Source organism: Coturnix japonica, chromosome 23 (assembly GCF_054131305.1).
Source record: "Coturnix japonica strain WE chromosome 23, WE-NBRP24, whole genome shotgun sequence".
NCBI classification, from domain to species: Eukaryota; Metazoa; Chordata; class Aves; order Galliformes; family Phasianidae; genus Coturnix; species Coturnix japonica.
The window spans coordinates 7,537,420-7,563,822 of record NC_140685.1 but is presented as its reverse complement, the minus strand read 5'-3'; the positions used below and the strand labels follow the sequence as shown (position 1 = coordinate 7,563,822).

The 26,403-nt window shown below is 37.9% G+C and overlaps 1 protein-coding gene across 6 annotated transcripts in view; it reads left to right on the top strand.

Moving 5' to 3' along the window:
• The window catches only part of CEP112 (centrosomal protein 112), a 123,171-nt gene that overhangs the window by 21,393 nt on the left and 75,375 nt on the right, over positions 1-26,403 (top strand). For 5 of the 6 annotated variants that reach the window (XR_014936657.1, XR_014936656.1, XM_085522542.1 and 2 more), the window contains exons 10-19: positions 1,191-1,290; positions 2,456-2,574; positions 3,651-3,794; positions 5,737-5,891; positions 6,163-6,292; positions 7,063-7,155; positions 7,654-7,713; positions 9,163-9,242; positions 20,977-21,112; positions 24,229-24,336. Coding sequence is in view for 3 of the 6 variants with exons in the window: in XM_085522542.1 (XP_085378668.1) it covers positions 1,191-1,290; positions 2,456-2,574; positions 3,651-3,794; positions 5,737-5,891; positions 6,163-6,292; positions 7,063-7,155; positions 7,654-7,713; positions 9,163-9,242; positions 20,977-21,112; positions 24,229-24,336 (1,125 nt within the window). In the remaining 3 variants the exon portion in view is untranslated. The remainder of the gene's footprint in view (positions 1-1,190; positions 1,291-2,455; positions 2,575-3,650; positions 3,795-5,736; positions 5,892-6,162; positions 6,293-7,062; positions 7,156-7,653; positions 7,714-9,162; positions 9,243-20,976; positions 21,113-24,228; positions 24,337-26,403) is intronic. The other variant, XR_014936658.1, reaches the window with a different exon arrangement.

Sequence of the window (26,403 nt, the reverse complement as noted above, 5' to 3'; positions counted from 1 at the left end):
TTACCTTTAACACCACCCTATAAATGCATGGGGTCAGATTGAGTTACTAAGTGCCTTCTGAAGGCTCTGATCCAGCAGTGCAATGGGAGCCAAGCACACAGGAGCACCATGACTTACCCTACTTTAAGCTTTATCTTTCTGAGTATCTCAGTTTTGTTTCTTAAGTCTGAGTCAGAGACCGGGAGGAAGTGAGTTGACACAACACTGTGACACATCAAAGCCTTCTGAAAGGATGTGAATATTTGGTCAGGTGCGTTTTTGGCTCATCTGTTCTCCATGTCTGCAAGTAGAACTGGCGAGCAAAGATGAGAGAATAAAGGAAGCAGCTTTGTGAGAATAAGAAATAGTTGAAATGCTTTCTCATCCCTTGAGTTGTCATCCTTTCCTAACTAATGTTAGAATTCCATCTTTTGAAGTAGTTTAATAATATTGGATGTTTCAGAAGAGGTTAAATAGTGTCATATTAATCTTTAAAGACACAAACCATTTAATGCAGATGGAATAATATTGTTTTAAGATGAAAGCTTCTGTTTGATGAGAGATTTGGGGCACTGCTATAAAATTGCTGTGGCTTTATTGTTTATCTTAAATGTGAAGTTTCAATTAAAATGGTATCTCAAAGTGTGCAACCATTCAAACTTCTTTCCCAAATCACCATGTACAGAAATGTAAATGTGGTTACACCTCATGGGCTTGGTCTGGGTCTTCACTGAGATCAATTCTTTGTAAGAGTCTAATGAAGTTCATCAGGGATTCGGGCATTTTGTAGACCTGCTGAGAATTGTAAGGCTTTTAAGTAATATTAGTAAGTATAAATGTTAAAAACAAAATAAATCATTTCTATTTGCAGCAGTAGCACTGGGAAACTTCCCAATTCTTCTATCTGAATTTTTGTCTTGTAATTGCAACACTGGATTTGCCCAAATTTTAAAAGAAAACAAAAAAATCCCCCTAAAACATGAAAGTCCTTTTAAATCTGCTCCAGTGCCTGCTTTTATCTAAATCAGTCCTTTGTTTATGACTTGGCAGTCTCAGTGATGAAAATTACTTATTTCATTGCTTACCCTGCAAGGTCTAAGTGTATCTTAAAGGCAGTTCCTTTGACAGGTATCAGTGTACATTACTCCGTGCGCTGCTTGTGGCTTCGTGCTTTCAGAAGTTTGTTACAGTGCTGTGAATCTTCACTGCAGATTTTGGATCGGAAGAATGACGAAATAGAGCTGTTGAAATCCCTTCACAGATCCAAACAAAATGAAGCTGAGGAGACAATTAGAAAACTGGAGAAGAAAGGTGATTTTTATCTTTTTTTTTCCCCCTCTGTGGTTGGTTTTTGCATGGTGATGTTGTACTGCATCATGTTTGTGGCTGTGAACCTGTGCATCCCTTATAGCAACAAACATACCTCTTCATTTACAGGTCTTGCTCTTGTTTTTCCTTTAGGCTTGAGAGGCTTGTGTGGCTGCCTTTACTAGTTGTCCAGTTGCCAAACCAAATTTTCCGAGAGACAGTGTGATCTTATGTTTAATACTCAGTCGCTGAAAAAAAAAGTCTTTGATACTGAAGTATGTTGACCACTTCTTCCAAACTTTTGGAATCTCTGGTTCAAGGTTAATTTATTTATACATTCAGTACATTTTAATCAAACCACAATGTATTATTTATTTTGGTCTATTGTGGCAAGAGATTTCAAACATCAGTAGTAGTCTTGAATGCGTTGTAAGTTTGAAACTTGGCCCATCTGAGTGTGGCTTGTCAGCAGTTTCTGAATATTACTTTCTTCAAGAATTCCTTGGAGTGTATTTATGCTGTGGATGGAACCACAATGTAAAATAATACAAGCTTGGTAAACTAGGCACAGAAAAGGAAAGGGTTCCATGTATATTTTTACCTGCTCCTTACAAAGTGAATTGTCCTGCAAGCAATGCAGTGCTGTTAGCTCTCCTCAGCCACAGTGGGCTACATTAGAGTCACCTTCACTCTTGTCAAGCATTGAAAGTCATCAGTCTTTTCTGAAAAGTGGTTGTGTTGGCTGTGTTCCTGCTTTGTTTTCCATAAACGTCAGCCTCTGTTCTTGGTGCAACAAGTTGCAATTTGAGTGTTTTTGGTCATTCAGCCCACATGTGGACCTCTTTCTGAGAGCATAAAAAATCAGGTTAGAAATGCCTGTTTTCTTTAGATTCTATGGATTCTTTTTGATGTTTCTTCACTGCTAGAGTAAGAAAAACCTCACTGAAATATTTTCTAAACATAATAGAGAACACCTTGTACTATTTTAGTGATATAAGGTCTGAGTACTAAGTTGTGAATTGCATATGTTAAGTATTTTTAACAGCAGAAAAACATGAGGAAAGCCAGGTCAGTTGGAAATAGTTGTTATCTGGTTGTATCTGTTGCCAACAGAGAAAAATCCCAAGGATCTCTCTTGAATGGTTGTTTATTTTTCTATTTTTGACAGTTCAGACCCTGCTCCGTGAGTCACAAGTCATCAGAGAAGCAAAGGAAAAACAGATTGTAGAGTTAAAGAAGATGTGCGAGAAAAGCACCGAGTCTCTGAACAACGAGTGGGAGAAAAGGGTAATGAATAATGCTTCAAAATGAAAATGTACATCTGTGAGAATACATTTTGTTGCTTTAAAATGTATATGTATAGAATAGGTTACTCTTAGAGATACTTTCCTGTGCTGATTTTATTTGTGTCTAGAGTTGTCTCTCAAGGTTCTCCTTGCCAGCTTTTGCACACATCCTGCCCCTGCCTGCTGGTCTCTCTACAATTTGGTCCAGGGCTCTAACAAGCCCCCTTGGTGAGCCTTGGGATATATTAGGGAAGTGTTTATTTCTGGTTGACCTGGCATGGAATTTTAATCTCAGTAAACCTGCTCCTACCTGCTGTCACCGCAATTCCTTTGAACTAGTACTTTTGCATTGGGTCATGAATTCTTCAAGATATTTTTATATACTGTTAGACTCGAGGCAGCAGGCAGCAAGGCAAAGAAAAGCATGTTTGCTGCAGTAGAGGTTCACCTTTGCCCAGGTTACTGTCAGTGTTTGTCTTGCTTACCCTTGTCAGAATTGGGAGGGTCACAAGAAGGGCAGAGCGAACTCCTTTGCAGATGAACAGTGCTGCTTCATTTTTGGAGTTTTTTTGCAGCCCTTGCCCTTAGAAGTGATATTAGTTTGAATTTTTGTCTTATGAAAGAAAGATGGTAAATCTTGTCCTTTGTGCTTAAAACCTTGATACTTCAGTGTTTCATTATAGAGAAGTATTATTTTCAGTCTGAGCTCATCTCGCTTTTTATAGTTACACAGCAACTGTAACTGTCATCGGTGATGCAGACATATATTGAGAAGGCTAATTAGGATGCTCATATAAATTCCAATTTGACAAAACTAAGAAAGCTAAATTGAATCATTTATCTTAGAGAAGATGGTAGTGTGAAGTATGATGGAAATACAGTGTAAACTACACTATGAAAGGGGTAATGATAGACTTTTTTACAGAGAGTGATATGGTTATATTATAGAATATAAAATAGAATATAGAAATACAGCCTTCACTTGTCAGATGTTCAGTTGGTATACTATGATAATAACTTGCACTTACAAATATTCTATATGCAATTTATTATTTGGTCATGCTTTTTGTGGTACAGCTTCACAATGCTGTGGCTGAAATGGAAAAGGAGAAGTTCAGTATTCGGAAGAAGCACACGGAAGACATGCGGGAGCTGCTTGAGGACACCAATGCCCGTCTTACTGAAATGGAGGAAGATTACATGGAACAAATAAAGTCGACTGTAAGCTTCATGTAAATATGTCACAGCAGCAAGTGTATCTTGGAGTCTTGTGCATTTTTTTAACTGTCTATAAAAGTCTATGAGCAGTCTGGAAGCACTATTTAATCATGCGTCTCAATCTTTTTGATCTTCGTTTAGCTTTAAAAAGTATATTGTATCAGTCATATTGGTGTCATAGATATTTGTCTGCTGGTAGATGATGATAAGATGGTGGGGGAAGATTTAATCATTGGCTTCAACTTTACTCTCTACGGAAGTGTAATCCTATGCCAAGCCTTTCAAGTGGGTCTGGTTCCAGCATACCAGGTTTGTAATCATGTAAATTATACAACAATTTGTAGGAAGGCATCATCACCCCAAGCCGCGTTGTTGAATTACTTTCTGAATACTTTTTCCTTCTCAGTTGTTGCCTGACGTGGAAATAGTCTGCTGAACACAGGTATTGAGTGAAAAGATTTCAAACCGATCTTTTCTTGAAAATGCAAGATCAATATTGAATTATGTGTATCCTTCTGAGGTACCTTTCCTAATGTTTCTTTATCTTGGATATCAGTTTTAACTTTTGTTTACTTAATTATCTATTACTACTTTTATTCACCTTCCTTTTACTGTGTGTCTAAGTGATGTTCTTAAAGGCAAAATCCCATCTGTGATGACCATTGGTTTGACAAATAGAAACAAATTCTTCCCTGTCCACAGAATTGCATGGATGCACTTAAGTGTAAGTCCATACTGTGGGAAGAAAAAATCCAAGAGATTGAATATGACAGATGAAATAATTCAATGTGTAAACAATGCAGGAAGCAAAAAATTGACAAGAGTCCTAGAAAGGGTGCTGATCTTTTTATCAGTGTTGAATGAGTGAAAGGACGATGTCAAAAAACTTTATTCTCTTATTAATGAATGTTGAATTTAAAACTTAGTATTCAGATCATGTCATAGGTAACAGTAAATAAAGAGAAAAATGGACACAGTCTGTCAGCAAGATTGAATTTAAGAACCATCAAAACTAGACAGATCTTGCTGAGCAGCCTCTGATTTAATAATTAAACAAGGTAGAGTTCAAGGCAGGGCTTGAGATGAAAGACTGCCCTGTCACTGGAAATTAGTTTTCTTTTTTTTCCTCTCTCTTGGTTGTGTTCTTTTATTTTTCTTTCTCTTTTTTTATTTCTTTGGTATTTCAGGGATTTCTTTTTCAGAGTTTTACATTGTTGAGGATGCTGTTGCTGTTAGCAAGTGAAGTAGACTGAGCAATATTGCTCATAAAGTGGGATTTTGTGTATTAAAAAAGTATAAATATTAACTTCCTGAGGGTGGGGCCACAGGGAGGAGTTACAGTGCTGGGCAGTTTATCTGTGTGACTGACTGAGAAGAAACAACCCAACCAACTGAAACGGCACCAGTTGGAGCTGGCTTTATACTGATGGAAGAATTCTGTCCTGTTTTCACAAAACATGTTAAGTCTTTTGCCAGAGGTCAGCTGGCCACTCTGACTGAGGCTCTTGCTTTACTACAGGCTCATGCAGATGTTATGTGGGATCTGGGGCACTCAGTTCTGCACTCACCTACTCCAGCACCTCCCTGATGCTCAACTAGATAAAGTTTGCACTGTTCACATATCATCTGTATTATAATCATCCTTATATCCTCAGCATCTGTACCTGTTGCTGTATCTTGATTCCTCTTGTAAAAGATTTGTAACTTAGAAATTGGTTGTGCATATTGTTACATATAATGGAGAGATCACTATTCCTTCTTAGTTATTAATTTGGTGGGGTTTTTGTTATGCATAGAATTTACTATCATAATTGATGATATCTTTGCTGTTCTATCCCTTGTGTCTCTGGTCACCAAAGAACATTGTTGCTCAAGGCTACTGGATAACAACAGCAGTATACACTAATTTATTCTGGTGGTTCTTAACAGTGGCCTCTTCTTTCAGAACCAGACGGTCAAAAATCTGGAGGCTCGAGTGCAACAGTTGATGGTTGAGGCTGAAAACAGTAAATTGCAGCGTCAAAAGTTATCCCAGGAAAAGGCTGAAGCAGAACAACGTTACCAGGCAGCATGCTCTGAACTGCAGGAAATGAAAGCAAGGTAATTAGGTTGCGGTTGATGTTTTTAACATAGAACAATATGGAGCCTTCAAAAGCAAACTGCAGTTGTTTTAATTTGATAACTCGGTTAATGATCATTTGCATTAGTGAATTTTACCATTGTAAGTGTTGTATTTCCATTATTTGTAAGCATTTCATTCTCTTACAAGGAGCTTACAGTCAAACTTGAAAACTCTAAAAGCTGATGCTGAGCACGTGAAATGCCAAAACATGAAAGCAATTTCCATGTTTTGTTTGCTTACTACTTACAGACACAAGTCGTTTCTGGAAGGCAAGGACCGTATTGTACAGGAATATGAGGAGAGCATTCAGCAGCTACAAAGTAGATATGACATCGATATGAATGTTATGAAGCAGGAGCATGCTCTCTCTGCAGCTAAGGTATGTTTCCACGTGTATTCCATTTGAATGTATGTAGGCACAGGTAGTATTTCTATAGCTGATACAGATAAGGTGTAATTAATATGCTGATTTTCCTTGTACTTATGGAAAAAAATCTGAATGCCAGAATACCTCCACACGCTTAAAGACCGAGGGCTCCTACAAGGCCCATTCAGTACGTTGTCCTCAAAGGCACGTTAAGGGAAAATAGTTATTTCCAGAAATAATGTGTCTTCCAGCTTTCTTTAATATGGAACGTTGTTAAATATTTATGTATTTAAGAAGATATTCTAGAATCTTCTGAATATATATTCTGTCCAAAACATAATATATATGTTTACACAGAAACATGTATCAGGCTGATGTCTACCAGCATGCATAGGTATTGTATGGCATCTATTCTGTTGATAAGATGAAATATACATAGAAAATGTTAATGTTTCAACTGAATCCAATAGTCTTTGGAACAACAAGATAAATGACATCTTAGGGATTTTTTGTGGAATTCTGGGAGCCTTGATGATGCATTTGCAAGGTCTGTCCTTCTTTTAACTGTTGGTACCAAGCTGAAACAAAATATCTTGGTTGTTATTTGTGGTTATCTATGCATTTATAAGTTCACCAGAGGGACAGAAAGTATCCAAAGTTTCAAACTTATTCTTCTTTTTCTAGGCGCCTTTGAGAAGTGACTTTAAAATGGCAAAGAGATGTAACTGTAGAGCTAATGGGAACACAAAACAAAAATTCTTTCTTCTGTTAAATCCTTGCAGGCATCTGATGTGATTGAAGAGTTACAGCATAGTGTGTGTCTATTAAAACAACAGTTACAAGCTTCAGAACATCAAAGAGAGCAACAACTGAGGGTGAGCCCTGAACTTCTCACTCAGGAATGACAAGTTCCTTTCATGTTTTCCCACTGATCTGAATATTTAGATAGCTATACTAAAATACTTATTATACAATATGCATCCTCATGTATTTTATTCATATAGATACAGAGATGTAAACTTTTCCATAAAATGGTCTCATCTCATCTTACTTTTTTATGGAGATGAGCAGAATTTTCATATTACCCTTGTGACTTTTTATCTTGATTTTCATGTTTTGACATGATTTAACACCATAATCATGTATCAACGCATTATAACCATGTCAAAGAATACGGTTAGGCTGATTAAGAAAAACTTTTTCTTGTTGCTTTCTGACAGTTCAATCTCAAAGAATTGCTTAGTGAAGATTTTTAGTTTGGAGGATTTTTAGTTCTTTATGAGTATTCTGGATGTGTTTAAAGACTGTTTTGAAATGAAATAACATCACAGCTCTATTTTATTTGATTTGGAAGTACACTTCTTCATTTGCAGGATCAAGACTATAAACTTCAACAAGACAAGCTTCACTTGGAGAGTATATATGAGAAACAGGTAATAATAGAAGGCAAATATAGCATATTATGCAAATCAGAATTCTGAAATCTTCCCCCAAAAGTGAATTTTGTGCAGAACAAGGATATATGGATAATGAAACCTAATGTCCAGCCTGAGAATTAATTAGGTTTCAAATGGGAATAAAGATGTAAAAATATTTAGCACATGTACAGCACCAGTGTTTTGAAAAAGGAATGTATGTCATTTAACTCCTTTTGAGGGGAATTCACTTCAGCTTAGAGGGTACAATACTGTCAGTGCTCTTTAGTATAATTTTTTTTCATTATTTTTAGTATGTCTTAACTACTGGCATCTTAAAGCATAGGTATGGTATAAAACCATAAAATGCTATAGATTGGCCCATAAAATACTAAAACCAAGCTTGCCTTCAAGTAGAGGAATCATGAAGTCTCTGATGTAATCTGTTCACTTAAGTACATACCCATTATCTAATAATCTTTATTGGTCTACAGTGGCTATTGCCTGCTAGGATATTTAAACATCAAACAAATAATAGGTAGTAACCCTAAACGTCACTGTTTGATTAAATGTGCTTATCTGCTGAATCAGGAACCAGTTAGGCTAAATGGTTTTACAAGCAAAGGAAACACCTGCTTTTTATAAATAATCTACCACTTGTTTTCCAAACATTCAGCTAAGTGTAAGAACAGTGATGGATTATTACTAAGAGCCATTCCTGAGCTAGCTTTTATATATGTGTGTAACTTAGCCAGGATTGGGAATACCTTTTTCACTCATTAATATTGAGGCTCTTTGACATGATCTGGGTATTCAGGATTCTGGACAGTAAATGCTTGTGTAGAACTGCTTACAGAAATGAAATGCCATAGTACCATTATTATGGAAAAAAATCATGGCATCTTCAATTGGCTTTGTGCCTGTAATTCAGTACATTTCCTATACTTACAAGCATAATCTTCATATAAGAACAAATAATATATTTTAATAACTTAATAAAATGTAACATTGCACATGATTGTAGAGGAATAAATAAATTCCTGCACTCTTCATCCTTTAAAGAAAAACGTGGTTGGTAATTCACATCATGACAGTATTTCTTAAGCAATCCTAAAAGTAAAGCAAGTTCTTGCACTTAATGGCCTGTGGAAAAAGGTATTGGGAAAGCCAATAGTTTGCATCACACTAAGGGAGGTTGCTAAATTCTGAAGCAGCTTTCCTCTTAATGCTTTGGAAACATCTGTTACTGGTTATTGGGTTAGGAAAGTAGGAGTCAGATTTAATACACTGTTTGTTGCGATTGTATTGCTTTATAGCAAGATAGATAGATATAGTCATCTATATCAATACTAAAGAAATATGTAAAACAAATAGCTTTTACAATTTAAAATAGCATTTTATTTTTTTTTATATCAGGCTTTGTTTTACCTAACATATGATTATTTTTGTCCTTCAAATGGCATCCAGATTCATGGCATCCAGAATGATCTTGATAAAGAAAGAGGGGATGCCAAGAAGAAAATTCACAAACTGGAGGAGATTTTGAAGTAAGTGAACATGAAATAATTGGTGAAACGTCTGCAGGATTATTTTTTTTCAGTCAAACTTAATAAAGAAGCATATGCTTAGTGTTGTCTAACCACCTTCTGATAATTGGTTGGGGTTCTGTTCCCATTGTAAAGCTCTGTCTTTGGGATTTTAGCCAAAAGAGAGAGACAAAAACCAAACCACTCAGGTTTTTTCTTTTTTTTTTTTTAATGTGGAGTAACAAAATGAGATTAAAGCGAGTGGTTTTTGCTGATCTTTCCTTGTCAAGTAAATGGAACTATCTTCAATGTATAGAATGGATGCATAGCAGACAATCTTCATGGAATATGAGTCACTTTGGACCATTGTGGAGGAGAGGATGAATTTGAAAAATGTGCATTGGAGCCCAATGCAATAAATAGTGGTCTGTTGTGTCATGTACTCTGCGATCTCCTGTTCAATACTCAGGGTATTTATCATTTAGGATAAGGAATGGATAAGATTAAGGAAAAACTTCAGTCTTGTTTTTAAACTCAGAAATTATATTCAACCTTTGTTTAGTATATGGTATTTATCATTCAAATAGCCATAAATTACATCTCCAGCATGGATTTTTCTTCTTTGATGCCACACGTCTTTGTGTCAAGTAGTTATTTTTCAAATCTGGCCAGGATTCAGAGCAGTGGTACAGCAGAGATGCTTTTCATTACCAAACATGGAGCAATACCATTGCTAACCTTGTGCATTACAAAACTAATTTGGATGCAACAAGTTTGATAGTCTCTGAACAGGACTGGTTTACATACACCAGGTACACGCATGACAAGATTACCTCTTGTTATGCTTCTTCCTTTTCTGATATGTAAAGTATTATTTCCACATGTTTATACGCTTGAAAATCAAAATTCTGGAAACAATTTCTAAGAATAACAGATTATTCCAAAACAAAAAGAGAAGTTTTTTGAAAACTACTCAGTTTAATATAACAAAATATCTTATCTAAGCTGATAGAGGCATTGGGAAGTCACAGGCGGGAAGTTTGTATTCCTCTACTTCTGTAATCTCGTGGATATTTTGCATCAACAGAGAGTATTTTAAACCACTACAGAAATGAATACAGACTCTAGTGTTCAATCTTTAAATCCTTTGCACTCTATATTTTCTGTTGTTTATCAACTAAACTTGATCTTTTAATATTTTAACATCCGATTCATTTATAATGTTGTTTGTAAGCCGTGGAAGCTTATAAATGGAAGATAATTACTAATACTACATGTCAGCTTGGAGTTACTAATATTAACTATGTTTAATGCAGTAAGTATGAATTTTCAGTTGTCTGGCTGCTCACAAATGATTCCCCTTCTGAGTGCTATTACTGCAGAGTAAACATGGTAGTGCTCTCCTTCAGGCAAGTATTTGTAAAGTGGGTTAGTGGCCTGTGGATTTTGAACTTTTTTTTTTAGTTAACAGCACTGTAATGAGAAGCTCTGCAGATAGCTGAGAAGGTCCTAATTTATTTCAGATATTCCTTGTCTGTCATTAAGCTTAGGTGTTGTTTCATAGCAGTGATCTGGGGTTAATTTTAAAGTTAGTAATGGAATTAGTATTGCTATTTTTTTTCCTAAGTGAAACAGAAGTTAAAATGAGCTTTCACTCTCGTCTTTGTTTGGATGGAATCAGAAGTTGGAAGAACAGTCAGGGCTCATTTGTGCTCTGAGAGATTAAAACTATTCTCCTGATAAGTGTATTGCCCTCGTGTAACCCCAGCATGAGTTCTTTTAACCAATTCTTTCAGAATGCAACTGTGGAGCAAAAGCTTTGCATTCTCAGTTTGTCCAAAAGGATGCCCAGAGGCTCCTCTCTCATTGAGACTGAATTGCTGGAAGTAAATGACTGTTTTTTGGCATGAGAAGTAGTAATATTCCTGGATGGTCTGATCAGCCTTTATTGCAAATGAAGGAAGCTACAAAACATAGACTTTGGGAGTGTAAATGGCTTGCTATATGGTATAGATGATTTGTTACTCCGGCATCTGTATGTTTCTGATCACAGAAGTGTCAGTACATGTGAATGTCAGGAACAGACTTGCTGCAGGCCTGATACTGAGGAACAAGACTGACTTTCTGGAAGCCAAACCTTTAGTATCAGCACATGCTCTGTCCCTGGAAGTGCTGGAGGTCAGGCTGGGCAAGGCTTTGGGCATCATGATCAAGTGGGAGGTAACCCTGCCCATGGCAGGGACCTGGAGCAAGATGATCTTCAAAGTCTGTCCTTAGCCAAACCATTCTATGATACTCTCTCCAAACAATATGTCTGTATGCATTTATATACAGCATGTCTGTGTGTAAGAAATAGTAAGTGGGAAGATTTTTGTCAGAAAAATGGCTGTGTTCCTGAAGATTTCTTTCTGTTGCTGCAGAAATTAGCACATCTAGAAGTCTCTCACTGTTAGATGAAATCACAAGATCAAATGTTTTATGTGAAAGGGCTTTGTTTTCCTGTATCTCTTTGACTATTTGCAGAGGTACAACTGATAAAGTAATTACAAGCTAAAGACAACAGTGAAACTTTGGAAAACAACCTCATCTTTCTTGAGATGGGTGAAAATGCAGTTCACTGTCTTCAGTAGGAATGATGCCTTGTGGAATTGCAGCTCAGAACCTAGTAGGTGCATCAGTGATTTCTCGTGAGCTACTTTGATCTGTATGCACTTTGATTCTGAAATGGCCACAGGATTGGATCTTGAGCAGCTACAGAGCTGCAAACACAAAGAAAAGGAAGTGGTAGGCATTTTAGGCATTTTATTATTCTTATTAGTTTCATTTTTTTTCCAGTGGTAGGACAGCAAAGAATTTTACTGCAGTTTCAGTACTACCCATACAGATGAATAATGAAATCAGAGGAAGAGACGTATAATTCACTTACCTCCTTTATTTTAAGTATAGGAATAAGAAATGAAGGGGTATGATTAAATTAAAATTTGCAGCCCTCCAGTAAAGAAGGGATGACTGGGCAGTACCAGTTACAGTCACAAGTTTTCTGCATTGAATTATGTAAATAGAGCATATGTTTAGCCCACCTCAGTGTTAATATGGTCTTTGGTTCCCTTTGATTCTAGAGTCTCTACCTTTGTGACTCCATGGATAAAGTTGTATAAAGTTTCTCCATCTCAAGATGGAGCTTTAGAATAACATATGAGGTTGTTATCTATCTTCCTAACTCTCAGTGTCTGTCACCTGCATGGAAGTGCAGTCCTTCCTGCTGCTGGTTTCTTGGAATAATGCTTGGTGATGATCCTCACATACTAAAAATAATTGCAGGATCTGAGTTGATGCTTCTGAGTTTGCATCTCTTGTATGAGAATTAATATTTCAACTATGCTGCTGAAATGTAGCTTTCCCAAGGTCTATTTTGAAGGACAATTGAAGGAAATGAGTTTTATAAAGTGATCTTATGACACATTAAATGGAATGTCACATCTATAGTTGCAGGTGTTGCAACCAAACATTGAAGTGAGCAGCAATATGTTGACACTACCTACAGTTAAATGCTTCATACCATTCTTCCCCTCTATCTTTTTTAAACCTGCTTATGGAGCCAAATCTGAAAGCTTTGTGAGTGGTGATGATACAGAGCAAATGTTTCACAGCTGGTTTATCGAGAGTCACTCAATAAAACTGTTTGTTTATGTAGGAAATTGGCAACACCTCTCTTCTCCAGTGCTTCTCTGCTCCTTCTCATTTGAACATGCTTAAGACTGTTCTGGGGTAAAGAGATAAAATCTCCTGAAACCAACAGAGCTGCTCTTATCTATTAGCAGATTTGTATTTTTAGAATGGTTATTAAAGTATGTGAGTATGGTTTTCAGAATGTTTTCTGATTTGTTTATGATGGCAGAGCAAAATGTTGCAAAACCCTTTCAACCAAAGGCATGGTATGAAGATAGAGCATGGCAGCAGAAATGTAATGAGGTACAGAAAGAAAAGCAATTTACAAGTATGTACGGGAGAAGAAAAGTATGTGCACACATACGCAGATCTTGTGTTTATGCTGAATCTCTCTCTTACTTTTTCCTACTGCTCTGGCTTTGCAGTGAATTGCTTTTCATAGCATAGCTTTCTTTTAGATGTGAAGAGGAAGTCCAGATGTTGTTTGGTCTAAATGATTCTCTTGTCTTTGTTCATAATTGTAACACAATGGAAAGTGCAGCAATAACAGCAGAGAAGTCAACATCCCAGGCTGCAGCAATTGAGGATTTGCTCAGATGCAACAGCTGTGGGCATGGAAATAAGGGGAAGAAGCTGCTTACCTTTGGAAGGCCTCAGGTATGCAGAAATCTCCAAATAGATGCCCTCCACTGCCAACCCTTAAATAAGGTCTGGGTGGGGGGGGCTGGCTCCATCCCTTCTGATCACTTGGGTTCATTGCATGCACCCGAGCTCCCCTGGATTGGCCCTGCCAGTGCTCAACCACTGTTTCAGGCCATGACTCGCCATTCCCACTACAATAATATGCAAAAACATCAAATTTTAGCAACAGAGGTTTTATGCAAGAATCTCTTAGCAGTCTCTTGCAAAACTCCCTTAGTCTTTATATCACTTTTATCAAAGTGAATATAACAAGGGCAGCATAAGAAACATGAAGGTACATAAATCTGAGATAAAGCGATGGTATACATAATGCATCTTAGCTAATAAAAACCAAAACAGGTAATGGAAAGAATAAAAACCTATCATCTGTATTTCCTGTAGCGGAGGATGTGACAAATACCACCGCATACAGCAAAATACAACTGCATGAGAATCATCCTTATGATGATAAATAAATGCAGAGATATCTTTAACCACAAGGGCTGTTTTTCTTCCTTTTTTTTGCTGCTCTATGCTGAATGCAAGTTCTCAGTCACTGCTTGTTAATATTTTTAGGATAATTGACTAAGTGTAGTTATTTTCCTGCAGTTAATTCAATTTTTCCTTGAAAACGAATTATTTGTGTATGGAGAAATTCTTGTAGGAATGGAAAAGCTATTACTATTACTATTTAAAGCAGGAAATAATTAAAGAAATACGAGAAGCCATTGTCTTTAATTCCAAATGTTGCAATAAAGAGCGTTATTAAGAGTTTATACTCATGTTCATTGTGTTCATCATTCTCTTTTATTAAAAATATTTCATGTTGTCTGGTTACAACAGTTGCAATATGGTGAGAAAGGCAGACCTTGTGATTTAGGAGCAGCGGCAATGCTAAGTGGCTGAACATTTTAGAGACTACTTGACTCTTTAAGACAGGGTTGTGGTCTTGGGTTGTTTTTTTTTGTGTATGTGTGTATGTTTTATTTTTTCCCCTCCAAGAATCAATGGAAAAACAGCCAGCTGTTCTCCACTTGGTGCTGTGCTTGAGCATCTGAAACCTTTTAGAGTCGAACCAGTCAAAGTTTCCAGCATATTGTAAACATTCCTTTAGCTGCAGTGAACATGCTGACATAACCCTCACTCTAGGGGGCACAATGTAAAGTCTGAACAGAGGACAAAAAAAAATGTGGTAGCTTTATTTAATAGTCTCACTTAAAAGAAAACCTAAAGTGTTGTATTAACTATTTACAGCCTTTCATTTTCTTTCCCCAGTTTCTCTGGAGACCCGCTGGCAGCAATGAAATATGTATTTAAAATAACCTCCAGTTATACAAAAAACAAAATGGCTTGATTTGTAGCTTTTGTCTATATGCAGCATATAGTCATGTCCCTTAAGGTGATTATATATTACATCTTTTTAATGATATAAACTAAGGAAATGCTTTGCTATGGCATATAGCTGTATGAAATGAGAAGTATTGCCTTGTTAGATGAACAGTGCATGGTGCTATAATGCATAGTTTCTGTTGAAACTGATATTATAATAATTAATGTAGTTAAGGGCTGTAGAGTTTGATCTCAATAAGTGAATATGTAAGTAGTTAAGACAAAGGTCAGAATCATTCTCTTATTCCAAAAATCCTTCCCTTTGATATTAGCAGATCTTTGATATTCAGTGCAATATACTTCAAGGCTACAGTGCCCAAAACTCTGCTGAAATGAAGAGCCTTCAGTTGGCCAAAGGGAGTCTAGTTCAAAGAATGCCTTCATTACGTTTTTCTTGTTGCCGGGCACATTTCAATGACATTTGGTAATCTTGACTCTACTTTTACTTTTTCTTTTGCTTACTTTGTGCAGTTATCCTTCAGTTACATCAACAGCACAAGCAGCCTTCATTGAGAAGTGAAAGTTAGTATTTCTAACAGTGCTACTATTGAAAACATAACATGTAAAACCATGTCTGGTGGGCATGAAGAAGCAGCTGATGAGCTGTGTAAGTGCTCATCATTCCTTGGTACTGAGTTGTCCATTACAACATGGATATTGCAACACCCTGAAATATAACTGCACTGAAACCAGTTGCCTTAATGTACAAAATGACTACATGAATATTGTATACTTTAAACTGAAGTTATGAGTTAGATATTTCACTTAAAATTCTGTTATGGAAAAAATTGGAAGCAGTCTTAATACTGTTATTTCATCCTTGTTGTCTCTGACGTCCAGCTGCTGTTGGCACTGTCACTCATAGCATCTTCCTGTTCTTTGATTCTTCTTGCCTGGCTCTCCTTCTCTTTCACATCTTCTTTCCCATGGGTTGTCCTTGAGATGGTTTATTTTATTCCACTCCTGCGTTCCGTGGTACAGCACTGTTCTCTGATCCCCATCTTTTCTGTATCTCTTCTTTGGGTAAACTCATTAATCTATTTGTTATCTGTGCTGCTGTACCAGTCCACCTTTTAATTACAGACTTGTCTCCTTTTATCTACACCCATCTCTCTTATTCTCGCCTCCATGTTCCACTGGCTGAGGTTTGCCTGCCATCTTTGCACATGAAAGCCACAACAGTTCATTTGTGTCCTAATCCTCCATTTTGGATAACCAAGGCTCAGTGGCCTTTCATATGTGATGCATCTAAATCTTGTGGACAATTTCTGAGGTGTTTAGCTAAGTTACATCACTTTCCTTTCCAGCCACATTTGCAATGCTTACCCAGGCTTTTCACCCACATCTCATTCATCACTGTGCACTTGCTGTTTTTATTCTGTTTGCGTAGCACCTAGCACAACAGTGCCCTGTCATTATTATAATGGGAAATAGTTATAATAATTATTACAGTTTGACTAATATCTGGTAAATTTGTGAGCTGCTCACTTTGAATGCAATGCATGATTCTTCTTATTTCACTGACGTGTGATGTTACACACAAGGAGTTTTTATTCTAACTGCATTAATGACTTTAAGTAGTGGCTTACTTTGTTAATGTTATCTCATGATTTATTTAAAACATAAGTATACGGTTTGAAGTGATTGATATTTACAATACAATTATTACAGCTTACTTGAAGGTATGCAGACCAGCTTTTTGATGTTAACATCTCAAATTATGCAAAATGTAAACAATGTATAAGTGCATCTATGCTTTTTCTCATCAGGACAAACTCATCTTGTGCTTAAAATCAGAGAGTGAAAGATAAAATTGTTCTCTACCTTATATTTTCTTTCTTTGAAATGATGAAACAAGTTAGAATGCTTTCTAACAACTTAGAAATATTGAAGTGCCCAGGGACAGGATAGGGATGATGTTTTGAAGGCAATAAATATTTCAGCTTCACATTTCAGTCTTTCTTCTTCATTCCTTTGATCTGGCTTTGGTTTAGTTATCATTCCGCCTGAATGACTTCACACTGTCTTTCTTCCTCTCCACACCAAAAAGAAGTGTTCTGCACAGATCCCATATGTTTGGGTGGTCGTTGTTCCTCATTGTTTGCTGGCAATAATGTTCTCTATTGTAAGGTGCACAAACTACAGCTAAGATGGATGTGCTTAGGGCCAATATATAACTTACACAGAAAGCTGATAGTTAACTATCACTGTTACAAATAGTAGAGCATGAGCAGTAAAATGGTATATTTCAGAGCACTTTTCTGTAGCAGTAAAATGAGCAGGAATCTCTTCTTCCTACAAAGATGTGGTAAGTTAGGCCTTAATCCATCATATATGTGGTTAAAATAGTCTTCATTCCTAGAAGGTGTGTTATGTGGTGTATTTAATGATCATCATGTGTAGCTGAGTAGCAGTGCCATGAGTCTTGCAATTGGCTGCACATTGGTGAAGCGCTGCCTCTTTTTCCTATTACTGAGAAGCCCTCCAAGCTCTGCACAGGGCGCTTGTGTGCAGATTTGCCAGGGGGATATGAAACGGTCCACAGAATTTGTCCACGTATGGCTCCAGGGTACTTGTTCTGTGCTTAATGCCGTCTAAGACATTTAAATCTGTTGAAGACAATGCAAGTGTGGTGCTGCTCCCACTCCTTGTTTGTTGGTGGTCAACTTTCCCTTTTGTATAGGGCCTGGTGAGAACCTTTTGGCTGGAGGACCCTCTGGATAATACTGCTGGTTCATGCTATGTTTGCTGGAACATCTTGAATTAGGTTGGATGTTAGGGGTAAGTTCTTTACTAGAAGGGTGGTTAGGTCCTGGAACGGGCTGCCCAGTGAGGTTGTGGATGCCCCGTCCTTGGAGGTGTTCAAGACCAGGTTGGACGGGGCCCTGGGCAACCTGATCTAGTAAATGTGTATGTTTGGTGGCCCTGCTAGGCAGGGGGGTTGGAACTACATGATCCTTGAGGTCCCTTCCAACCTGGGTAATTCTGTGATTCTGTGATCTGTGATTCTGTGAATTTATTTAACCTCACATGTAAATCACTGCCTTGCCCTGAGTTTCATTAACTTGCAGTGCTGTAGTGTCTTCTGCGTTCGGTTGTTACCTCTTGGAAAGCATTTTATGAAGCAAGGAAAGTATTTCTGATTAAGCATGAAGAAGCATTCAAGATGTTTATATTTGCTGTTTATCAGTCAGCTTCAGAGCGCTGCTTTCTAAAGCTGCAATTCTGGACTTCATAGTCCACTTTCACTGCGATGGTCTGCACTGTGTAAAATTGCTAATTCTGTTGCCATATCCTTTATATGCTGAAACAAGAGGAATTTGATGCTTTTAAAACTGGGGACAAAGAGTAAATTCACCCTATTTTTATATTCAAGCCAGCTCAGCTTTAGGGGATTTAAGTGATGTAATTGTATTGTATTCAGCCCCACAACTAGACCAACTGAAGGAAAAAAAAGTCTTCAAAGTGAATATTTGAGTGCTTCATGCCAGGCACATTGCTCAGTGACTTGGGGGGAAAAAAAAGTGAAGCTTTTCTTATATTTGTGAACCACAGCCCATTGTTGTGCATGTTTGCTCAGCTTCTGTATAAATCTGAATCACGCAGAAAGCAGAGCTTGCTTCCCCCATCCTAAAGAAAGTAACACAAAGAATTGTTCCTAGTTATAATGAGGTGTTACATCTATTCATGGTATTAAGTCCTGAATTGAAAGAAAGGTGCATAAATCCAATCCTGAAAAGTTTATCTTGTAATATTTCAAAATAAAAATAGACTCCTTGGGAAGGAGATGCCTACATCTGGAGGCTCGCTAGCAGCACAAGGGCTGGCATCTTCTCCTTTTATGTTTAAATCTGTTGCATTTCCATCTGCCTGGGCTGAAAATGTTCTTCCAGTGCCTCCTGACAGTTAATCAGTGTTGGAATAAGCTTTGGTTTTGTTTCCTACTTGGAGCTGGAAGTATTAGATGTATTTTGTGGGGAGGGAGAAGTGTTGTGCAGTGCTCATAAACAAATGAAGGATTGCTGGGAGATGCTGATGCATTCCCCTCTGTTTCCTCTGGGGCAATGCTCAGCTGCTGCCCATCTCTGCTCTTGCAGGATGCTGAGCCACATGGATCTCAGAAGATCCTTCATTCTCTTCATATTCATTCCCATGAATTGCTGTAGGTTTTGCTATGGGAGAAGGTAATGATGTGCTCACTGTACCTCAGTATCCAGCAGCTAACGCCTTGGGAAGTTCTATGCTCAGCAGCAGCTCCTTCTAGTTATGCGCATTTCAGGGGAGCCATGAAGCCAAGGGCTCTGCAGGTAGGATCAATGTATCAGCTCATTTGGACCGTGCTTAACTTCTGAGAACTGTCTGAGGAGTTTTGTAATTGCACTTACGATGGTGATTTTTAGATCCTTCCTAGTAGAAGTTTAAATCCCAAGTTACCTTTGTGCCATTTGAATTTAGACAGAAAAAAGAACACACGCATCCTTAGCAATAATCACCAAAATGAGAATGTGATGTGGGAGTTTTTGTTTCAGCCCAGTTTCTGCTAGGTAAAAAAAAAGGTATTTTCCTTTTCTTAATTAAAATATCAGTCTCATAAATGACAGAAAAACATTAAGCATATGGAGGGTACCAAAATCAAATAATTTTCAAGTATGCGTAATGGGGGAAAATAAACAGTGTGATGCTTACACAGGGCTTGTGGCATTTCTTTAATCTCCTTGCTAATAGAATTACCCTGGCTCTCCTGCAAATGGGCACTCTGCGAAGATGTAGGATTACGTCCTTTGTCCCATTGTCAAAGGCTGGTATGAAAACCACGGAAGAGGATGTGAATGCTGTAAGTTCAGGATTGGCAGCTTCCTGACCTTTGTAAAAAGGCTCAATGCTGTAACAGCCAGTGCAGTGCTGGCAAGGTGACAGGCTAGATGAATTAGCTGGTCTTTTCCATCTCCTGTGTGTCAGATTCTTTGTTTTATATGGAAATAATTTCTGTCTATGTGGGAAATTTATCATGAGGTACTTCCTCTGCCTGCGAAATGAAAATGTCAGCCACAGATCTGTTTGAATGTGTCTTCTGTTATAAACCACTGGTGGAGCCAGCTCTGCCCATTGATAGCACCATTGTGTTTGCATGTTTTGACACAGTCAGGCAGCTCCACTGCCCTGTGATAACAAAGTTATCCATGCTTCCTGATGGTCTTCTGGGTGAAGAATCCCTGCAATGTTTCTTAAGTATTTACAGGCTCTCATTATTTTCTTCTGTGATGTGTCAGTCTGGTGGCATGCATCCATTTTTAAGGTGTTTGTATCTGTGTGCACACGTGTCCATAAAATGGTGTCTATTTTGCTATTGATAAGCCGTGATGTCTTAAGCCCAAACTCATTTCTATCTGTGTTTTAATGCTGATAAGCCAAAAAGTATAGGCTGTTAATACGAGCTATCTTTGCATAAAAAATGTAACGTGTCATTAAAGGCTGAATAGATATTACAGCTTTATGGGTTTCTAGTATATTAAGAAGGTACCATATGTCAGGCGTTGTGCTGCTTTGCATTTTGATATATGTCAAGCAGCGAATAATCCTGAATCTTGTCTGAGCAAGGATGGCTCTGGGATAATTGTTTTTTGTTTCTAATGGAGCAGTGCAATCACGCTATAAAGCAGTTCATTTAAATGTTATCGAGGCAATGCGCTTTTAAAGGTGAGTTGTAAAAGAAGGAGGTTATAGCCCAGGTAGTGAACCATCCACGTCAGTGTGGACTTTGAAGGTGGAGGTATTGTCAGAGGCTATGAACGCTATGTTTAGGCTCGTGGAATTTGACAAGAGAAAGTGAAAATAACTGCAGACTTCTATTCCTTTCTTCAAAGTATTGCTAAGGGAAGTTTGGCAGAAGCTGGGACAGGAAATTGAAATCTGAATACTATTTTAAACTGATAGGGTTAAAGGCCTTTCTTTTACACTCGCACACTTGTTCTTTTATTTGATACTTGAACTCTGAAAATTTTCTGTGACTTTCTAGGGAGAAGGAGGAGCAGCTGACTCGGGTGACAGAGGTACAGAGGCTGCAGGCCCAGCAGGCAGATGCTGCCCTGGAGGAGTTTAAGCGGCAGGTGGAGCTGAACTCAGAAAAAGTCTATGCTGAAATGAAACAGCAGGTGAGAAGGTCACAATGCCAGCCTTTCTGAAACTCTGTCTCAGTAGGATAGCGTATTCTGATCTTATAATGCCAGAAACATGCTTCACTTGATAGTGCTACATCAAAATCTTTCACAATGTAGTGTCTTTGCTAGCAAGTCAAAAAGGGATGTTAGCGGTTGTTTCATCTTTCTAACAAAGCCAGAATTGTCATTGTTATAAAGGTATCTGCAGTTATGATACTGATTAGGGATTCTTCAAGAGTGAGTCTATAAAGCATTAGTTTATACACCCCTACAGAACAACGCTTATAATTTTTCCACTTAATTGCGTGTCTCTTCCCACTCTTTTTGGAGCAACTCTGCCTTCTGTTAATGAGGTGTTGTAATCAGTTTGAGCCTAAACAGGAGCAGAGCCATCGTGCCTGCTGTCATTCATGGGCAGGTAACAGTAAAAATCCATTTTTTTCTGTCCCTGAAATTTAGTAGCAAGAATTTATGTATAGAGATCTTAGTGCCTTAAATTCCTTTATGGAACAATAGTTCAGCCAGTGTCTCTTGTGTTTTAAAGATGCAGCGTGATGAATGAAATAAGGAACAAGTGACAAGTGATCAAAAAGGAGAGAATTTTCTTAACTAGTTCCTGTGATTGAAATCCCTATATGTATCTCAAGCTTGTAATTCTACCTGCCCATATGCTCAGTTTTCCAGCTTCGCTTATCATATCCAAACCTTGCTGTTGACAGTAGGACGCTGCCATGTGGTGATGTGCTGGTTTTCTGAGGATGGCAGTGCTATAGGACAGAGGTGAAGTCTTTGTCAAAATAAAGAAACAAAATAAGCTTCAGTCACAAAGCTACAATCCCATCCCTTGCTGAAGAGCTGCCCAAAATGTGTGTGTAAAGATCATCTGATATATAGAAAGCTATGAGCAGCACTGTCTATGAGGATATCATTTGCAACTACCAAGCATCAATGGAGCTGAAATAGTGTTTGTGTTTTCTTTCCAAGGAATACTAAATGAGCTGTCTTATAGGGAGGAATTATTTTACTGGTACAAAAATTGGAAGGTGGGTTAAATAATGGCTTCAATAAAATTTGGGAAGAATTTGGCAAACTTAGAAAATCAGTTGTCATTTAAAAAATACAGTAAATTTCATTTGAGAAAGCGTTCTGGGACATTCTGAAAGTAAGATTCACTGTACTCTAGGAATCTGCCATAGAGTTATTTTGTCCCCCATAGAAACAGTAAATTATACTTTATGATAGTGTTTTACAGGAACCAAGATTCAAAGATGAAAGAAGCAGTGCTGGAGCTTTTTCCTAGCTTTGTCCTTTCCCATTCTTCTGCATGTGGCTGCTCTTTAGAATCACCTATTAGATTATAACACAATGTAAAATCCTCTGCTCTTCTTCTGTAGTTAGGTGGAATGTATTACTTACAAATCAAAATCTGTAGTAGCTATAGCAACACTGCTTTTAACTACACGAGGAATGCTGGGCTTCTAAAACCTTTTTATGTGTGTGGTGTGGTGAAGTTACTTATGGAGATGAGTTGAATGGGGTCTGGCATTTTCAATCCTTGTAATCAATATTTGATTCATTCATTTGCCTTGGTGATTTTTTTTTCTTTTTTTTTGCCATCTGCTTCCTGTTTTGTTGAGTTTCTGATTATTAAGAGCCACCTGATGCCCCTCAATGGGCGAGTTGTACATTTTTAACTGCCAGATCTGCAGTTTCTCTAATAGCAGCTAGGAAAAAGGGCACAGTACATAGAGTGCGTTGTGCTTCTTCAGCGCTGGTGTTTCCTGGGCTTGGGATATGATGATCAGGAGCTTCCCTTGCACTTATAGGTAATGTGAACCTTTCCTAATGACTGAGGATCATAAGCCCTGTAGAGTTAAAGGGTCTTTGCATATTTTTTTTTACTATTTCATGTTTTAAAATGTTTTCATTCTCATGGAAAGTGCTCCTTTAGTAAAAGATCAAGACCTTTTATTTTTCAGTGCTTATTGAGCTTAGTAAAGTCTGGCTATGGAGGTGCAACTCAAGTAAATCTTCAGATGGAAGAAATCTTCATTAAAATATTCAGAGGCCCGTTTTCCTAACAGCAGATTGTAGAAGTGAGGTTCAAGGATTACTGAAAAGATGATCCATTTTGTTCTGTTTTTTTTTCCCCACACTGCCCAAATAATTCCTTGTCCTACACCTTCCCCTCTTGTTGCAGTGTTTTCCAGGGCAACTCTTCTCTTGCTCTGACCACTGCCTTTTCTCCTCTTTATTTGGCTTAGAAGCGATGTCCAGACCATCTGGCAAAGACATCTATTGAAGGCAGAGCAGTCCCTTAGGCCAAACAGAATTTTGGCTTGTGGCTCAGGAATTCAGGCGTTTCTTCTTTGTGCAGCAGATGGACGTGTGGCAGCAATGGTCCTCCTGACAGCTACACTCCTTTTCCTTTCTGTCACATGTAGGGAGGCGGTTTATTTGCTGCTTGTGTTGGGACCTAGATCTGAAATAGCTGATGAGTATTCACTGCAGCATAGCACTGTATACATATTCCCCTGGAAACATGCCTGATGCACAGCTAACAGTTGTGCTTTTGATACAAAAGGCTTTGTTAATTGGGTTATAAAATTGCTTCCTTGATGCCGTGTGCTGGAATGCATGGCACTCATTATTCATAGGCGATGACTATCTTCAGGGAACTTTACTTGCAGCCAAATAATTCTCTTTTAAGTTATTTTACTGATTTAATGTAAACTTTAAATGTGTAGTTTGTGCGCTGACTCACGCATTGCTTCTCTGGAATTTCCACAGGCAATGTATTTTTAAATGAAGTGTATTTGAGTCTTAAATTTGTCTAGAAAAATATTCAGTTAATTTTAATGGGATGTTTACTACTGTCAAGTGAAAAACTGAGCCAACAGTTTGTGATCAGAGAATGACATCATCTGTGCCTTTAAGTTACTAATAATGCTGTGTTCACTGAATATTCATCTTCATGCCATACAAATAATGCTATTGTTATTCTCAGCAGGTTCTGTTCTGGCCTTTGATGGTTTGCAAACAACTGTGAAAATGCTGGAATGCTATGCCTTTAACAAATAATAATAAATACTCCTTCTTTTACCATGTAGATGGAAAAGGTTGAAGCAGATCTAAGCAGATCAAAAGTGCTCCGGGAAAAGCAATCCAAAGAATTCTCCTGGCAACTGGAAGAGCTCAAGCAAAGATACGAGCAGCAGGTCAGTCCGCTTGCTCCTTTGGGCACAGGGGAGCAGGGACAGGTGGAGCTCTTCTCCTATGGCTAAATCCTGCTCTCACTCTGTATTGCTATTCTTATAACAACAGAGTTTATGGGATGGAGGAGAGTGAGTCCAAATGAAAAAATATTTTTGTTTCCCACTTGCAATCCTTTGTCCATCTGCCTCTTGCAAATTGTTTCCCAAGCTTACAGGTGGTGACACCTATTTTCATAATGGCCAGGTGAAATTATTTAGGTGTTTTAATCTTTTTGTCATTTTTAATGTGGCGAGTGTTCACATACATGTTTGTTTTGGCTCACTGGTAGGGATTTTCTGTATTCCAATGTAATTTCAGGGTTGGGAGCCAGTCAGGAAATATTTGGGTGGAAACAAGAGAATTGAGTGCATCAGTATTGTGAAGTGCAAAGGGAAAAAACAAATAGAGGCAGATCAATTATTGCATGTCATAGGCTTGAGAGCCATGGAGGTAGCATAGGTGTGTAAGGTGGTGTCTGTTTGGTAATGTCTGTTAAGATTGAAATCCTTTTGTTGGTTACTTTAGGACAACCATACAGTGGTGCAGCAGTGATGCAGTTTAGCCCATAAGCTGAAAGTTATCTCTTATCAATGTTTTTCTGTGGATAGAGGTTTACATTTCCAGCAGGGGAAATGCAGTTTCATTTCCTGACCAAGTTTATCTTCCATGTGGGTATGGGAGTGGTGCAGGGTTGCTGTGCTTCATTCAGAAGACACTTTTTTGAGTAACTGAGGCATTGAGATCATTTTGAGGGTGCTGAGACAGATCATAGCCAGCGTTTGGGACAAGCAGGAGTGTATTTTGTGCATAGCTCTCAAGCAAAACTTGAAGAGTTTGTTAATTCAGGTCAAGGTATCTTTCCTTATCACTCATAATTGTCAGCAGTACTAATTGTGATGTCACCTGACAGAGGATGCAAAGCTGTCCTCCGAAGCAATGAGATGCATCTGCTTTTTTTATGTATGGATGGTAATACTTCATTAGGCTGCTCTTTGAAAGCTTGCCAGCGTGAAAAATAGGTGACCCTTTCTGCAGATTGTAATGGGTTATCATTGGAAACTGCCTTCTTTTTTCCCTTCTTTGTTTTACTACATGCTTCTTCAGTTGCTGCTTGTAGAGGAATAGGCTGATTGAGACTATTTAAATTGGGCAGTAAATTAGAATTGGTGGCACATTTCAGCATGGCTCCAGCAGACTTCCAGTCCCAAAATAAGCACCCAGCTACAAATTGGATACTTCAGCTACCTTAGAAACATGGTAATTTCTTTAGATGTTCTGCCTCGAGTGTCTAAATGATATTATAGAACAGAATTTATACAGCTAGAGAAGGAAAATTGAACTTCAGGTTTACTTGGGGCAGGTTGGCATGAAGTAGCAGAGGGAGCACTGGTAGCCTGCTGGACAATTCAGTTTTCCATACGTTAAATTGAGTTGGTAATGAAGAACCAAATGAACTTATGTGTTATCACCTCTTCCAACCTGAGAAACCTTTTGGAAGCTTAAGAGCTTGAGAGCCATGGTTTTATCCATCTGCTTTATGTGAACACATGTCTGTGCTTCGCTGTAATCTTCAGTATTGATTTCATAGAGATTACAGATGTGCATCTGAGCTGCTGGTAATGGGGCTGAAAGGTGTCCCTGCCTGCAAATAACTATATTAGCTTATTGTGTGTGTGTGTGAGGAACTTCACATCTTTTGTTTGAAAAATTAGGAGAAAGGTCCAACAAAATGATGGAAATTAACATTTTGCCAACTTTTCCAATTTCCTTTTGAATCTTTGCCTTTTTTTTAGTAGAAGAAATGTGGGGATCTTGCAGCATTTTGTTTCAGCTGTCACATGTTGGTATTGTGTTCCAGCTTCATCTGATTCAGCGCCACTTTCTTTTGAAGTATCCACTGAGAACGCTCTCAGAGAGAAGCTGGTGGTTTTTTTTTTTTTCCTTAAATATACTTTAGCTCAACTTTGTTCTACTTGCAGCTGTTAGATTTGAAAGTATATTTTGAAGGGAAAAAAAATAACTCCAACAGT